Raw genomic sequence first — 14,833 nt, 5'->3', positions numbered from 1 at the left:
GATGTCCCCTCTCTGCCGATTTACCGGTTTAATTTGCTTCTCTTGTCTCGTGCCGCCCTTTGCAACTCCTCTTTTTTACCCCATCCACTGATTTGCGAGTTTGATAATAAGGGTCTGTCTACTTCTGAGTTACTCTGACCATCCAGACCGTATAAGTAAGTTCCCTGGTTTCGTACGGCATCCATCTCCAAGATGCCTATTCACAAGGGGTGGCTTCCCCGTGAGGGATTCAGCGCGGAGCCCATATTCAGTCTGCTGAACAAGACCGCCCTCAACCCGGCCGTGTTGCTCCCTATACTACTAGCGACGCGGTTGACAAAGAAGGGAGAGGATTTGTCCGTAGTACACCCCCTTGCGTTTTCGCGTTTGAAAACTTTGTTCTTCTTTGGGTTGGCAAAGTGGTTGAGTTCGCAGCTGTCAGAGGGCGTGGTGAACAACTGGACGACGGATACCTATGACTGGCCGAATGAGATTGCTGTGGTCACTGGGGGTGCGGGTGGCATTGGAGGTCATGTAGTCAGACTACTCGCAGAGAGGGGTGTTGCGGTCGTGGTCTTGGACATCCAACCCATGACTTTCGAAGCCGGTGAGTTTGGTCCGGACCGAAACATTCGGTCATCTTCATACCACAGCAATACTAATCATACCTAGGTCCAAAGGTGCACCACTACAAGTGCGACCTTACCTCAGCCGCCAACCTGAGCGAGGTAGCCGCCAAGATCCGCGCCGAAGTAGGCGACCCGACGATCCTCGTCAACAACGCCGGCGTCGCCAGGGGTAAATCCATCCTCGACACTTCGGAGTGGGACCTCAAGTTCACCTTTGACGTCAACTGCTTCGCCCACTACTATACAGTACACGAGTTTCTGCCGGCTATGATCTGTAAGAACCACGGTATGGTGGTAACGATTGCCAGCTTCGCCGCCTGGCTCACCGTCCCGAACATGGTCGACTACGGCTGCTCGAAGGCCGCCGCGTTCTCCTTCCACGAGGGGCTGACGGCCGAGTTGAAGACGCGGTATAATGCACCCAAAGTTAGAACCGTTGTTGTGAACCAGGGGTACACCAAGACGGCGCTGTTCACGGGATATCATAACGAGCAGCCTTTTATGCTTCCCGCGCTCGAGCCCGAGAGCGTCGCAGATGCGATTGCGACGCAGATCTTCTCGGGCAAGTCGGGACAGATTATCACCCCGACGCTTGGGTGGACGTTGCGGTGGTTGCGGGGATTGCCTCAATGGTATTCGTATAGGTTGCGGTCTAAGGCTCAGAATATCATGTCCAACTTTAGGGGAAGGCAGGTGATACAGGACGTGGACAAGCATTACGCGGATCGGGAGAAGGTTGAAACAGAGGAGGGCACTGTGTTGGTGCCCGAACAGAAATGAATAGTGGGATGCGGATGATCTTACGTCGACTTTGGAATGGTTGGGTAAGCAACGGTCAACTGTCGCCTATAAGGCTGGGCTCCTATGCCATGCCCGTTCAGTAGTGAATATATATATTGGCAGTCCGCCAGCTTTGCGCGCCATCTGTGAGTGAGTGCATACAGCTGTTGCCAAATAAACGTAGATAACCGAACCACCATTGTTGTATCAGTCGCGTAGGACAGCCGCAAATAATTGTGAAAACATCCTCATAGCTTAGCTTTCTCCATCCTCCCAGTTTTCACATGCTTCGAGAACTCGCCTCGGAGTATGAAATCTGGGTATTTCATGTCCGCATCCAATCCGACTCCAGCCCCGTTGTGCAGCCGCCACGCAGCACCATCCACGACGAGGACCTCGCCATTAACGTAGTTCCCAGCATCGCTGAAGAGATACACCGTGGCATCGGCAATATCGCGGATCGTACCGTACCGACCTATCGGCACGCCCGCCGCGATCTGCTTCTGCGTCATCTTGCTGCTCGACAGCCGCGCCATGCCTTCGGTATTCGCAATGCCACCGGGTGTGATGACGTTAGAAGTGACGCCGTAGGGGCCGTATTCAAGGCTGACAGAGGCCATCAAAGAGTCGATGGCGGCTTTCGCGGCGGACACATGAGACTGGAGCGGCGTCCCCGTGTAATGGAAGGATGCGGAAACGTATATGATCCTCCCGCCCGTCAGACCGTCGTCGCTCGGATTCTTGTTACGTTTTGCCGACTCGATAAGATAGGGCATCGTCGCTTTTATCGTGTTGAACGTTCCCAGCACGTCGATATCCATGACTGTCTTGAAGCCATTGGCACTAAGCCCGGACATGGGAGCAACGAAGTTTCCGGCAGCACCGGCTCTGCGACGCAGCGGATTAGCTTTTGACGGGCACAACCCGAGGGATATCATCTTACATGACGAAGTCGATTGCTCCAAGCTCCTTCGCGCATCTTTCAGCGGCCGTTTTAAGGCTTTCGGGCTGGTGGATATGTCAGTGTCTCGCTCCCCAGTACGGAGACAGGTCATCCAAGTGCTCAGCCACATACATCCCGGACGTCGCACCCGCCAATTCCAAGCACTTTCGCGCCTGGTCGGGCCGTGGCAATATCCTTCGCTGCCGCTTCTGTCTTCTCTACGTTACGGCCTAGGATGCAAGCATTCGCACCCAGGTATACGAGAGCTCGAGTTTGGGCGCTGCATATCGTGCCCGCGCCGCCAGTGACGAAAGCCACCCGGCCAGCTATACAGACGGGTCTGTCAATTCAAATGGATTAAACATGGAATTGGATGCATGCACTGACCGAAGATGTCGTCCTTCCATACCGTACTGAGGTATTCAGACCTTGGGATAGGCATGATATATGCCTCCTGTGCTGCAGGCGAAGATGGCAAGGGGGATGGACGGGGAAGCTAATAAGCAGAAGCTGGGGTGGACGGCGAGTTAATATCGGGATCTAGCTGCTACTCGAGTCAATCTAGGTAATAAAGTACACGAACAAGACACCGAAAGCCAAGAGGAGAACGCGAGAGAGAAATGTGCTTGTATGAATGTTTTGATGGTGATCACAGTACTGGATTTGTTCCAACCGGTATCCGGACCGCCGTCCGGAACCCCTTGTAGACTAAAATCCGGGGGACGAGCTTTTTATAGATTATATGCATTCCCTTTTAGGATAGCTTACCTGATTAATCATCTCAAAATGTACTGTACGAAATGATCGGAATTTCACAGCTTGCACGCATTTCGTCCAGACGGAACACATCGCATGCGAGTCTGAAGCTGATAGGAAGCCTTGGTAGCTTGCTACATTCGTACGCAACCTCGGCTGATGAGGAAAGTTGCATCCACTTTCAGTGACTTTCAGTGAACAATTGGCTTGCTGCATTCGGACGCAACCTCGGCTGGGGAGGAGAGCTACTTTGGAGTCGGTAAACAATTGGTGGGAATGCCGGTCGCGACCTGTTTCAATTGCTGCCTGAGGCCAAATAGCTGGGTACAGGTCAATGAAGCGAAGCGGGACCAATGCGGTCTTCAGTTGACATTCAATTGCGGTGCTAATCCAAATGGGTCTGATTGGCTTCTTTCCTCGGACCCCAGGAATAAACGGCAAAGTGCGTCTCGCCCACTGCCTACCACAGCGCCACCTGAAGCGCCCAACGTCACCACCATCTCAACGACTGCCTACTTTTTCATCCGCATCGAAGCCCACAATCACATCTTCATCAAGACGGCAGTGAACATGGCGTCCAAAAAGGTGTCGTTACTCAAGTTCGTAGGGACCGTCTCCCTTGGACTCTTGACGGTAGGTGACCTCGGTAGCTTTCGTTCCATGGCGTAATGGCCTTACCCCACTTGCAGCTGCACCCTCGAGGACCCCGCTGCCCGCAAGGGTACCTCACGATGACATCTGCCGCAGCACTTGGGCTGGCACTCGCATTCGCTCCATCACCTCAAAGCATCATTACGCCGGGACGCAGACTGACAATGGCAAACAGGGCGCTTCCTACACCCTCTCAACCCTCACCATCCCCTCACTCCTGGAACTACCCTCGGCCTCGACAGCCGCTAAGGCCTACCGCTCCCTGACCGACACGGCGACAACCCACCTCAACGCTCTGACGGGCCTGTCGGGCACCGCCTTCTTCCTCGCCTTCGCCCTTTCGCCTCGGCCCTACCGCCATCCCTACCTTCTCTATACGTCACTCTTCGTGTTCGGAACCCGCCTGACGCACCATGTCTCTCCCAAGATCTTCGGTATCTCCGCCTCCTCATCCAGCTCATTTAGTTCGTCGTCGCCCGCCGCACAGCGCAAAGCCGCTTCGGCTAATGCGAGAAAGCAGAAGCAAGCTGCGCGCCGCATGGAGGCTTCCTACGAGGTGCTCGGCGACTCGCACAGTGACGAGGGCTCGGACGAAGTGGATGAGGATATCAACGGCGAGGAGGTCCGCGGCGAGGTCGAATTGTTTGTTAGAGACCAGATTGTGAAGACTGTCGTGATGGGTCTCGGCTTCATGATGGCGGTGGTTGGCATCTGGGGAGACGGCGTGGCCGACCTCGTGGGTGACGCGGTTGTCATTGAGCTATAACTGGAACAAGAACAAGAAAGAAAAAAAGTAAGAGGCAAGTGTATGGACTCTGGAGACTGGGGTGTCTATTCTTCACTCGTTCTCCGGCTGGAAAGAAAACAAGAAGAAAACAAACAGCCAGTGGTTATGGGTTGGTGGCGATCGCATTGTCGGACCTATGCCACGACGATCATAGAAAAACATCTCCACAGGGGTGTTTCAACTATGTGTTGCATAATAATTTCTGTCTTTCTCTTGAACGACCTCTCAACTTAATACACAAGCTTAGTGCCAGAACAAGAACCATAACAGTTGAAACTCCATCCACCGCTATGCTGGGGGCCGATGCCTGTGTATGAATGAATAACCGTTGGTTGTTTTTGCACGTATACAATATACGGAATTGACTGCTCTCTCGCTCCAACATACGGGAGCTTTGCGATGAACAAGGTGGGACTATATGCCTCTTGGTCCTGGATTGCGCCAAATTGATTGAATAAGTAACCATTAGCGAACAGTTCATGTATACACACAAACCTGAGACACTACATACCGGTCACTGTACTAATAGCCCGGGAGCTAGAAGTTTGCTTGTAGCGCAAGCCAGGGGGGTTGTCTGAATGCAGCTACCCACGATTGGTTCATGAAAATAAACGGTCGCTACTTCCTGACACCCTCCCAGCCAATCTCCTCCCTTCCCGCACCCCCGCTTCTACAACTACAAGAGCGGGAACTGTAGCCAGGGGGTTCGCTGATCATCAACTCACGCCTCTATCATGATGTCAAACCTCTATTACCAACTACCCAACAAACCATCGATCACTACTTCCTACTCCAGATCGAAAGGCATTTCAAGACTACCACCACCGTCTTCATCGCCAATTCCCGGGGCCGCCGGGCTCTCCCTTTCCCGACCTACAGTCTCGCTTGAACCCCACAGACGTGACCCCCGACGACTGCGAGTGTGGTGGCAGGAATAGATGACAGCATCGTAGTCTTCTGTAAGGAGCTTTTGGGATGGGACATGAGGAGGGGGCGGAGGATGGAGAGTGGGATATTTACGTGAAAGGTGAGAGGTTTATTTAAGGCAGAGTTTTTCTATATTTTTGGCAACCTGTAGCCGCGTTACATGAGAATGGCCTCGCCAGAGACTTTGGGTTGCCACTTTTGTTGATTCAAATACCAGGGGGCGTCAGTTCGCAGTATCCAGTTCAAATGATGCAGATTATGAATTAGAGTACGACAGAAGCACAGGGTCACTGAAGTATGCCCATGAGGCTCACATACCCCATGTCTTGGAGCATCGCACATTCGTTCATCTTTCTAGCCGCCTTCTCGCCCCCTTAGTCCCGTCCTCATCCCTATTCAATTGCCACTAGCCTTGACCCCCTCCATATCCCCATAATCCTCCCCCAACTTCCTCCCACCCGACACCTCGACGGTATGGCTTTCCTGCAAGAAATACAACATCCTCGCCCATTCCGTCTTGCTCGGATTCCGCCACGCATGCATAGTTCCTCTTTGCACAGCCAAGTCGCCACGCATCAAGCGGCGCACCTCGCCCGAGTCCAGCACGAGCTCGATCTCGCCCTCGAGCACCACGCCGTAGTCCAGGCTGACGGTTCGGTGCATGGGGCTGATGGAATCGGGGGCCATGTCGACGTAGCGGGCTACTGTTCCGCCTGTGTGCATGAAGGGGTTAGTCAGTAATGAATCGAATTGGATTTATTCGGGCGTTCTCGTCATAGAATACCATTTGGTCACACGTGCCTATGTAGCATATGTCTTCGGGGAAAGCTGTTCCTCGAATGGTCTTGTACGCCTCTACGGAAGCGATGATCTGCTGGGCTAGTTCAACAAAACAGCTTACCGGGCACAACAATTCCCTGTGGGTCCTTCAGATACGCGGCATATGAATTTAGATCCTTATTCCCAGCCAATGTCACCGGCCTCTCGTTGGTGCAGTAGCCCAGACTAAACACAGCATCATTGTACTGTTTTTTGCCTGGCAGAAGCTCCGGGAGGGCCGTGGAAAAGACGGCCTCGCCTATGTCATTGTGGTCCGTTATGAAACGGTTGATCTGGCGCAGGTCGTTGGGTTTGTGGCCGGTGGGACGAGTCGACATTTTGCTCTCTTGGTCTTGTACTATCCGTAAGTTAGAAAGTGTGAAATATACCAGCGTTGGGTATGGTGTAAGTCGGCCAACGAAAGTAAGCCAAGCGGTCTCTGATATTAAATCGAGTTGGAAACTAAGGTCTGTCTTCAAGATCCAATAAACAGAATGATGAGCTCACGACGACCCAGCGATTTCTAGACGTCACTACGTTCCAATGGCGGATTGAGAGGAATTCCGATGCTCGAGATGCACTCAGGCTCGGCCCCGCACTCCACACAACAGATCCAGCACGGCAGGCTAGTCCCCCACTTGCCGCAGAGGACAATTGCCGGCCTCTCTGAGTTTAGGCAACGTTTAATCAAGACATCTGATGCATGCAAAATTGTGGAAATACCCTGTAAGAGATAGTACAACGTCAGGCATACTAGCCCGATTTCATCCTTGAGAGCGAATCTCCACGCGTAGACGGACAAATGACTGACTATATTGGGATTGCGAACCCATAGAGGTTCAGATGCGCTCCACACGTGCAACCTTGACGACCAACATCTAAGACTCCTTCACTCTGTCCGTCTGCAAGACGACACATCCGGCACCCCCAAGCCCTGCACTATCTTGGCGCTGATAATCTCGTAAATGGGGATGCCAGCCAGACTCGAAGTGATATGGTGCAGCGTCGGCAGGGTGTCCCAGTCCCCAGCATCGAACCTTATGCTCGCCTTGTCTGACCTGGCCACAGACTTGACAGTAGCAGGGGCTACTTTCGCTTCTTCCTCGTGCGGGACCACACACGCGTATTCAACATCCGCCTTCCCGGGTTCGCCCACAGCGGGGATGTACTTGTAGGTCAAGATACCATAGTCATTCTCGCCCCCTATCGTACCAGCCTCCGACTTGGGGTTGTCTGCCGTCAGGTTCTGCAGCTCGAGGTCGAGGAACTCCGCCCCGCGCCAGGAGCAGCGGGCACGGTAGGAGTTGGCGGTGCGGTCGATGTCGATCTGGCAGTAAAGCTTGTTCATGCCCAGTTCGTCGCGACCCGAAATAATGGGGTCGTTCAGGCTTTCAAATAGAACTGGCAGGTACGTGCCGTTGATGGTCGACCCGTCTTTCCTTGTGTACTGGACGCCGTGGATGTAGAGACCGCAGTGGTCGTAGCCTCCGCCTCCAAGCCAGGACATATTGCCCAGACTTGTGACAGATATGCTAGCTGTACACACCGTGGCCGGACTCTTGAAATTGAATGACTCAGTGGGTAGGATCGATTCGAGATAAGTTCTAGAAGTCTTGAACTTGATTGAAGCGGTTTGGAACGTACGTTCGCTCTGTCCAGCTCGAGGACGGCCGAAGGCGTCTTGCCGTGGACCCGGAAACGGCCCGAACCCAATGGGCATTCTCCAGTACATGTTTTTCTTCTGTGACCAAAGCCATCTCTTGAAGACATTGGCAGAGTTATCGATCTCGTCGTGACCGAAGTTGAAACTTGTGTAAGTCGTCACTGCATTTTGTTAGGGTCAATATTGGCCTGATGTGGTGCTATTTGGGACTTACTCTCAATCTGCGGCTTCCCATTAACCCAGTCTCGTCCCGCTTGTCTCGAGAATTCTTGCACGGTGTGAGCTCTATCGTATCTGACCTTTTCGTAAAGCTTTAAGCGTTCTGGAATATCGCTGGGGGCGGTTCCTTTGGGTAGGACAGTGGCCAATGCCGCAGCATCCTCCATTGCCTGACCAGCGCCTTGCCCCTGATCTGTGGTGCGTTAACACGGCATCCCCCGACGTAGAGAGACGCAAAACTAACGTGGCATGAAGGGATGGGCAGCATCTCCAATAAGGCATAGCTTGCCCTTTGTCCATGACGGCAGTTTTTCCATATCCAACAGTTGCCATACTTTCAGTTCCATGGGATCGACCTTGCTGATGAGTTTCTTCACCGCAGGCTCGAAGTCTTCATATATCTTCAGGATCTGTTCGAGAGAACCCTGCTTGTTCCAGCCTAGTAGTGATCAGCCATAAAATCAACATACTACATAGAAGCCTAGCTCACCGTCGCTCGACTTGGCATGGGTCTCGGTATCGGGGTGTATCAAGACGAAATTTAACGTCTTGTTGTCGTTGCACGGATACATGACCATCCTTCTGTCGGACCCGTACCACATGGTGAGGGTATCCAGCTTCTCTACCAAGGGTGCCGTCACTGGGTCTGCGAGAGCAACCTTGCGGTCCAAAAGAAAGCGAAAGGCTGCCTTGCCAGAGGGGAAGAGCTTTTCGTCATGGACGAACTTCCTCGTCCTCGACTAACACCAGTCAGAGCCTGTCGATCCGCATTGTTTGCTTCAACTTACGTAGATGCCGTCCGCTCCAACAATAATATCTGCTGTGATCGATGTACCATCCTCAAGGGTCACCTTGCCTGCCTCGGCATCGATGTCGACCACCTTGCTGGAGGTTTTCAGGGTAGCAGGACTACCAGGTGCGTTTTGGGTTGTTGCCACATCCCTGAGCTTTTCATGGAGTGCGACTCGATGGACCAGCTGCCAGGGATGCTGCCACATCTTGTTTGTAACCGTTAAATCAACATCCCTCACAATGCCGCCCCCAGGCGCAAGCTCTACCAACCTCTTCATTTCGACGGCGCCGAATCTCTCGGCAAAAACGCCCCAACGACGGAGGATACCATTAGCGTTGGGCGCCAGGTGGACGGCAGCCCCAGTTTCACTGGAGAATTTCGATTGCTCATAAAGCTTTTCTTTTGGTCAGCCTGATGAAGCTATAGAACCGACATGTGGACATACGTCGACTTTGTGACCTTGACGGCGGAGAGCAATTGCTGCCGACAGACCACCTATGCCAGCTCCGACGATGACGATCTTGAAAGGATTGGGGTAATCGTGGATGAGAGCGCTAGGTGCCACACCGTTCGTGGTGGGCACTTCACGCAGAGCCATCGTATAGCAAACCGGGGCAGGGTATATATTGATGGTAGGTAGTCTATTCCCCTGAACTATGTATTATTGGAAATGGTAAAGAACTGTACAATATCGAGTATCCACAACAGGGACACGAAGTATTGGGTGCATTACAGCTTAACAAGGCAATCCGTGGAGCAAGGAGATATAAGCAGAAATATATGAACAACGAGCAGTGCCAACCCTTTTGATCTGCACAAGGCCCCAGACATAATCGATTCTGTCTGGGTGGATTCGGGTCTTCAAATTTGTGTCGCCGACATGTTTAGAGAAGGTGGTTCACGAATCAGTTGGGGCTGGAAGGAGACTGGACGCCTGGATCTAGCAAGCTGTGGTTGCTGCTAGGCGGCCGGTTCGCCAATCCTGCCCCACATAGCCCAACCCGAGAGTGGGATTCGCAGAAACGGGGCTAGGAAGCTGGCTCCACGTTACATTATCCGCGGCCAAAGGGACTGGGCGGGCCCGGTGAGGTCTCTTGGAAGGAAGACCATGGGAGGCAGCATGCTCGGGTAGTGCCAAGTCTGGTATGTTGCAATAGGTGCCCAGATAGGTTCCGAGGTGGGGGTCGTCCGGTACCGTCCCGGCTCTAAGGTTCGTTCCCATTACTATAGTACATTAGTAGAGGTACTCAAGTACTTCAGTGAATGCATGACATCACGTAAGTTGGTTCGTGATAGGCAAACTGCCGGGTGTGAATGTCGCTTACCGGCTGTGGCTGTTTGCATTCATTACACCCGAGGTACCTACATATCCTTCACCACAATGCACGATACGGCATTATATAAATTCCCGAAACGTGGAGCAAAACACTTGAAACACTCTTTGAATGTCGAAGTTGTTCCCACAGACTTCGTGACAACAAGTGGGAGCAGTGTATTCTGCGCTGTTATAGCAAGAATATCGGGTTGCAAGTATCCTGAACAGTTCTTTCCGACTTGGCTTCAAAGTGGGTGCCACCACGTTTGGGGAACCACAAAATCGGCAGCGGTCCGTCTCCCGTCATCCACCCAATCGGTCGGTACCGAACCGAGCCGGTGATCGCAACATCTCGAGATCTGGAAGCAAGGGGTGATAGACATTCCCCTTGTCTTGCAAGCAAACATTATCAACTGTACTGCAGCTTGCATTCATCTGAAATACCATGACTTCATCCCCAGTCGCGCTTATTACAGCTGGGAGCGCAGGCCTAGGTGCTGCCGCCGCCAAGCTTTTCTCCAAGCATGGCTACCGAGTGGCTGTCAATTACAATAACAAAGCCGAGCGCGCCAACATCCTTGTGGAGGAACTGGCGGGGTTGTCTACGCTACCAGCCGCAGGTGGAAATGACAAGAATTTCGTGGCCATCAAGGCTGACCTGGCCAGCCGGGATGATATCAAGCGGCTTGTCGATGAAGTAGTGACCGAGATGGGACGATTGGACGTTGTCTTCTCCAATGGTGGCTGGACCAAGTTTCGGGATATGAATAGTATTGATGGTTGGTACCCCATAGCCCTATCATATTGAGCAGCACGGGTTTAATGGGGATAGACAATGTTTTCGAGGAGGACTGGGACCGCGCCTTCAACATGAACGTCAAGGCCCATTTATGGCTGATGCACGCGGCACGGAAGCACCTGGACAAGACCGAGGGCTGCTTCATTACGACTGCATCCCTGGCGGGTGTCAGTGTCAGCGGAAGCTCTCTGGTGAGTCTCGCCCAAACCCCTATCAGACGTCCTGGTTAACATGAGATAGGCTTATGGTGTGACAAAAGCGGCTCAGATCCAACTGGTCAAGTCACTTGCCGTCATGGCGGCTCCCAATATCAGAGTGAACAGTGTTTCCCCTGGATTACTGCTCACAGTGAGTCTTCTCACCCAGAACAAAGGTCGGCTGCGCTACTAACTAGTGAGTGGTAGGAATGGGGTGATAGATTCACAGACCAGCAGAAGGAGGCCCATCGTCAGAAGACGAAACTCAAACGGATCGTAACCGTTGAGGTATGTGACACTACATAGGTACTGAGGAGAGGAGAGAGACTTGTACTGACTTTCTCACCTTCTAGGATGTTGCTGAGCAAGTACTCGGGCTTGCCAAGAATAGAAGCATGACTGGCGTGAATGTGTTGATGGATGCAGGTTTCAACTTGACGTAGATACGAACCAAAGGATGGATCATCGTATCGGATGCTCGACTGCGCCGGCATGGAATTGGACTCTGCTGAAGTTACTCGTTCTCTTCGAATTTGGTTTTGCTCTTTATCTCGAGTATTGCTCAATTGAGGTGAAGTATCTCGACTTTGAGGAACCCACTGCCAACGTAAACGAAAATCTAAGGCCAAATGCAGAAGGATACCGTACCAACAATACCCCTATTCCCCCACTTCCCGATCATTATCCCAATGTATATACGAAAGTACCGGCCAGTGCCAGGTCGTATGCCGAATTTCTTTGCCCCAAAGATATAGCGGAATCCAAAGCATCAAAATGGCTACAGAAATCCCAGCCATCGCACCGAACGCATTGAGGTAGCCAGATTGTTCGACCCAAGTATTCGTGTAGAACGAGAGAAGGAATCCAAAGAGTGCTATGGTATGCTGGTAAGGCTCTGGTTTCTTCCGTAATTCGGGTTACATGGTCACTTACACTTAAATCCTGTAACTGCCAACGTAATTTCGCCGGCAATTGGTCGGTATGCGTCGATGACGTACACGAGGCAAACGTTGGTCCCCTGGGAAATAGAGAAGTTGACTGGGAAATATGAGTTAGCACACTGCAAATTCTCGTGTTAATATTGAAGACTTACGAAGTCCAAGACCTATAGTTGGGCACATCCAGTGGAGGTGTTTCTCAATGCCCACACCATACAGAATAAGTGCCAAAGGTGTAGTAATGAGACAGAGCGCCATGGCCGGCAAACGCATTTCGGGATCACGGACGCCCCGGTTGCGCTTTGTGAAGTAGTCGGCCGTTAGGTCGCCAAGTTGGCCGCCTGCGGGGATTCCTATAAGAGAACCTATGATGGCGGAAATGAAACAAAGGCCAACCTGCCACGGTTCAAATGCGTATGCATGGTAAAATGCGTTACTAACGTTTGATGACACCGCCACTAGAAAGCCGATGGTAACAGACTGAACGAGAGCAGCCCATAGTACTGGCGGCAGGCAGATGAGACCTAGCGGTCTTAGGAACATTTTGATCAAGCTCTCCTGGGTCCATACTTTGTTGAAGATCTTGAGGCGCTGCAAGTATGGTTGTTTCCGAGGGATCTGCACGCCGTTCTCAGCGTCAGCGCTGGATGGGCCTGGCTTTTGGGACAGTCGTTCTGCAGATAAACTTGAGGCGTTGGTGGAAGCTTCTCGCGTGCAGGCCGTTTCTGGAAACGTGAAGAAGGCCAGCGTCAGGACGAGGCCAATAAGCGCTGCGCCTACTTGGTATATTACCTGCCAGTCGTGGTGGACGACAATAAACCTGGCGTGCGTCAGCCATGTTCCCTGATTGCCTGAGGAAACCCACCCATCGATCAGAATACCGAGTGCTACTCCGATTGAGAGGAACGATGTGTACAAACTAGAGACATCAGCAATAATTCAAGGAGTGTACTCTATGCAAGGCAGACTTACCCCATAACGAAGCCGCGTTCATGGAGGAAAAATAAGTCGGCAATGGAAACAGGGGCGATCGTTTCAGCAGCGCCGGAACCTAGACCCAGTATTATTCGGCCTGCAAGAAAGGCGCCGTAGTTGGTTTCAAAGATAAGCCACATTGCGGTGGCAAAATAAAGGCTATAGCTCGAGACATAAACCGGTCGCCTGCCGAATTTGTTCGTGAGAGGCATCCAAAAAAAGTTGCCAGCCCCTTGCAACAACGCTGTCGCCGTGAAGAAGTACGCGACTTTACTAATGGCAGTTGGGATCTGTCCCGTGGCAAAAAGCTCTGGGAAGAAATCTCTGGCAGTGGAGATGATGGCAACGCTTGGCCCTGTATCAAGGTCAGCTTGAAACTTTTTGGCAGTGATTGTAGCCTGCGTATGTTCTCACCGGCAGCGAGAAAGTTGCAGATCATCATGGCCAAGCATATAAGGGTGGCCACATAGTATTTATAAGTTTGAGACCTGGATTTCGTCAGTCACAGACAAAAGGCAGTACATGTGGTTTCATCGTACCAGTTGAGAGGATCATTGGGATCTCTGGAGGGTGTTGGAACCAAAATGAGTTCGTTCGTCTCATGATGTCGCACACGGACATTCCCGAGAGTTCTCTTTCTTGTCTTGTTGGCGGAAGGATTTTCGATCTCAGGTTTGAGAGACGGCATGGTATGATCATCGGCCATGATGGAGACGATAGAGTGCTGTTTAACGTGATGAGTTCTCCCTATGTTTCCGTAATCTGACTTATATCGAGAGGGTCAGTTGCACGGTGCTGGCGCCAGGACGAATATAGAGTGCAGCCAGAAATATGAGGCTCCAGAGAAAACTATAGCATCCTGGACTGGCAGCGGAAGGGAGTTTTAGGAAACCCCAACCCCAACAACGGTGGGGCCGAAATCAGCGGCCGTAGGTAGACCAGCTATCTGAATGCTCACTCTGGCTGTCCTGTTCTTCTGGGACTGTAATACTGAGCGACTGACCGGTGGGCCAAGTCGCAGATGCTCCCGCGTTTGCTGCAGAATCTGCACTGAAACCAAATGTGTGGTTGCCAAGGTGACTCGGAGGTAGATTTGGTAGGGTAGCTCGCTGCTGAGTGTCAACACGTTATTGCTCGAGCACTAGAATATGAATCCCGATGATGCAACTTGGCGGAATCAGCCGCAATAGTCTTTGCATGCAGTTTCAAAGACCCGGAAGCTTCCTCCAAGCAGTAACATCGAGCTACAGAGATATACCTCGCCGGCCACGAGGCATGCCCAGAACCCTTACGGCACTTCTAAAGTTGTGATGGAGGGGTGCCCTCCACTTCCCGCCCGGTTTCCGGCAGCTAATAGCCGAATCGACAATGATAATCCAATGAAATAGTGCAAGCCACGACGAATGTTTGGGCAGGCAGTTACGATTGATGTTGACAATTACTCCTAATGGATGCCGGCAAAACCCAGCTTGAAAGACGTCAGGATGTGGTTTAGATAATGTTGAGTGAAACAGCCGTCTCCCACGTATTCGCTGATGTTGTTGGCTTACAAAAGTGATGCATCGCTTTTGGGTTATAGGCATCTAGGGCAGATACATCTCAGCAACTCCACGAAGAAGCAGTCAGGTAGTGTACGAGTTAGATACCCTGGGCATAAGTCCGA

General features: G+C 52.0%; 7 protein-coding genes across 7 annotated transcripts; 3 read left to right on the top strand and 4 right to left on the bottom strand.

Annotated features, from left to right (window-relative positions):
* Positions 1–192: 192 nt before the first annotated feature.
* BCR38DRAFT_456970 (estradiol 17-beta-dehydrogenase) lies at positions 193–1,388 on the top strand (the record flags this gene model as incomplete). Its single annotated transcript, XM_040861984.1, has 2 exons — positions 193–586; positions 652–1,388. 2 exons carry the CDS (start codon positions 193–195, stop codon positions 1,386–1,388), a joined length of 1,131 nt encoding a protein of 376 aa, XP_040717376.1.
* A 248-nt stretch (positions 1,389–1,636) lies between these two features.
* BCR38DRAFT_339391 (peroxisomal 2,4-dienoyl-CoA reductase SPS19) lies at positions 1,637–2,773 on the bottom strand (the record flags this gene model as incomplete). The annotated part of the gene is made up of 4 exons (XM_040855699.1): positions 1,637–2,276; positions 2,332–2,396; positions 2,464–2,657; positions 2,719–2,773. 4 exons carry the CDS (start codon positions 2,771–2,773, stop codon positions 1,637–1,639), a joined length of 954 nt encoding a protein of 317 aa, XP_040717375.1.
* Positions 2,774–3,463: 690 nt separating this feature from the next.
* On the top strand, positions 3,464–4,970 carry BCR38DRAFT_430192 (uncharacterized protein). The gene is made up of 2 exons (XM_040860023.1): positions 3,464–3,720; positions 3,914–4,970. Exons 1-2 carry the CDS (start codon positions 3,658–3,660, stop codon positions 4,502–4,504), a joined length of 654 nt encoding a protein of 217 aa, XP_040717374.1. The 5' UTR covers positions 3,464–3,657; the 3' UTR covers positions 4,505–4,970.
* An 878-nt stretch (positions 4,971–5,848) lies between these two features.
* Positions 5,849–6,911, bottom strand: BCR38DRAFT_390086 (uncharacterized protein; the record flags this gene model as incomplete). The annotated part of the gene is made up of 2 exons (XM_040857551.1): positions 6,354–6,911; positions 5,849–6,165 (listed from the first exon to the last, which is right to left on the bottom strand). The coding sequence occupies exons 1-2, from the start codon at positions 6,607–6,609 to the stop codon at positions 5,849–5,851; spliced, it is 573 nt and encodes a 190-aa protein (XP_040717373.1). The 5' UTR covers positions 6,610–6,911.
* A 249-nt stretch (positions 6,912–7,160) lies between these two features.
* BCR38DRAFT_484040 (uncharacterized protein) lies at positions 7,161–9,544 on the bottom strand (the record flags this gene model as incomplete). The annotated part of the gene is made up of 6 exons (XM_040863697.1): positions 7,161–8,095; positions 8,149–8,346; positions 8,398–8,592; positions 8,644–8,893; positions 8,942–9,340; positions 9,392–9,544. The coding sequence occupies 6 exons, from the start codon at positions 9,542–9,544 to the stop codon at positions 7,161–7,163; spliced, it is 2,130 nt and encodes a 709-aa protein (XP_040717372.1).
* Positions 9,545–10,706: 1,162 nt separating this feature from the next.
* Positions 10,707–11,700, top strand: BCR38DRAFT_484039 (short chain dehydrogenase; the record flags this gene model as incomplete). The annotated part of the gene is made up of 5 exons (XM_040863696.1): positions 10,707–11,040; positions 11,094–11,251; positions 11,301–11,408; positions 11,465–11,545; positions 11,611–11,700. The coding sequence occupies 5 exons, from the start codon at positions 10,707–10,709 to the stop codon at positions 11,698–11,700; spliced, it is 771 nt and encodes a 256-aa protein (XP_040717371.1).
* A 216-nt stretch (positions 11,701–11,916) lies between these two features.
* BCR38DRAFT_484038 (major facilitator superfamily domain-containing protein) lies at positions 11,917–13,876 on the bottom strand (the record flags this gene model as incomplete). The annotated part of the gene is made up of 6 exons (XM_040863695.1): positions 11,917–12,131; positions 12,191–12,295; positions 12,351–13,114; positions 13,168–13,525; positions 13,585–13,658; positions 13,710–13,876. The coding sequence occupies 6 exons, from the start codon at positions 13,874–13,876 to the stop codon at positions 11,917–11,919; spliced, it is 1,683 nt and encodes a 560-aa protein (XP_040717370.1).
* Positions 13,877–14,833: the final 957 nt, after the last annotated feature.

This window comes from Pseudomassariella vexata (genome assembly GCF_002105095.1).
Source record: "Pseudomassariella vexata strain CBS 129021 chromosome Unknown BCR38scaffold_5, whole genome shotgun sequence".
In the NCBI taxonomy this organism is placed as follows: Eukaryota; Fungi; Ascomycota; class Sordariomycetes; order Amphisphaeriales; family Pseudomassariaceae; genus Pseudomassariella; species Pseudomassariella vexata.
Note: the sequence above shows the minus strand (reverse complement) of the source record. Positions and strands in the feature narration are given on the sequence as shown.

Bases quoted from the DNA above. Each gene is read 5' to 3' on its own strand.
- BCR38DRAFT_430192 (XM_040860023.1), top strand. From the start codon at position 3,658: ATGGCGTCCAAAAAGGTGTCGTTACTCAAGTTCGTAGGGACCGTCTCC. The intron at 3,721-3,913 runs GTAGGTGACCTC...AATGGCAAACAG, and splicing joins TCTCCCTTGGACTCTTGACG to GGCGCTTCCTACACCCTCTC.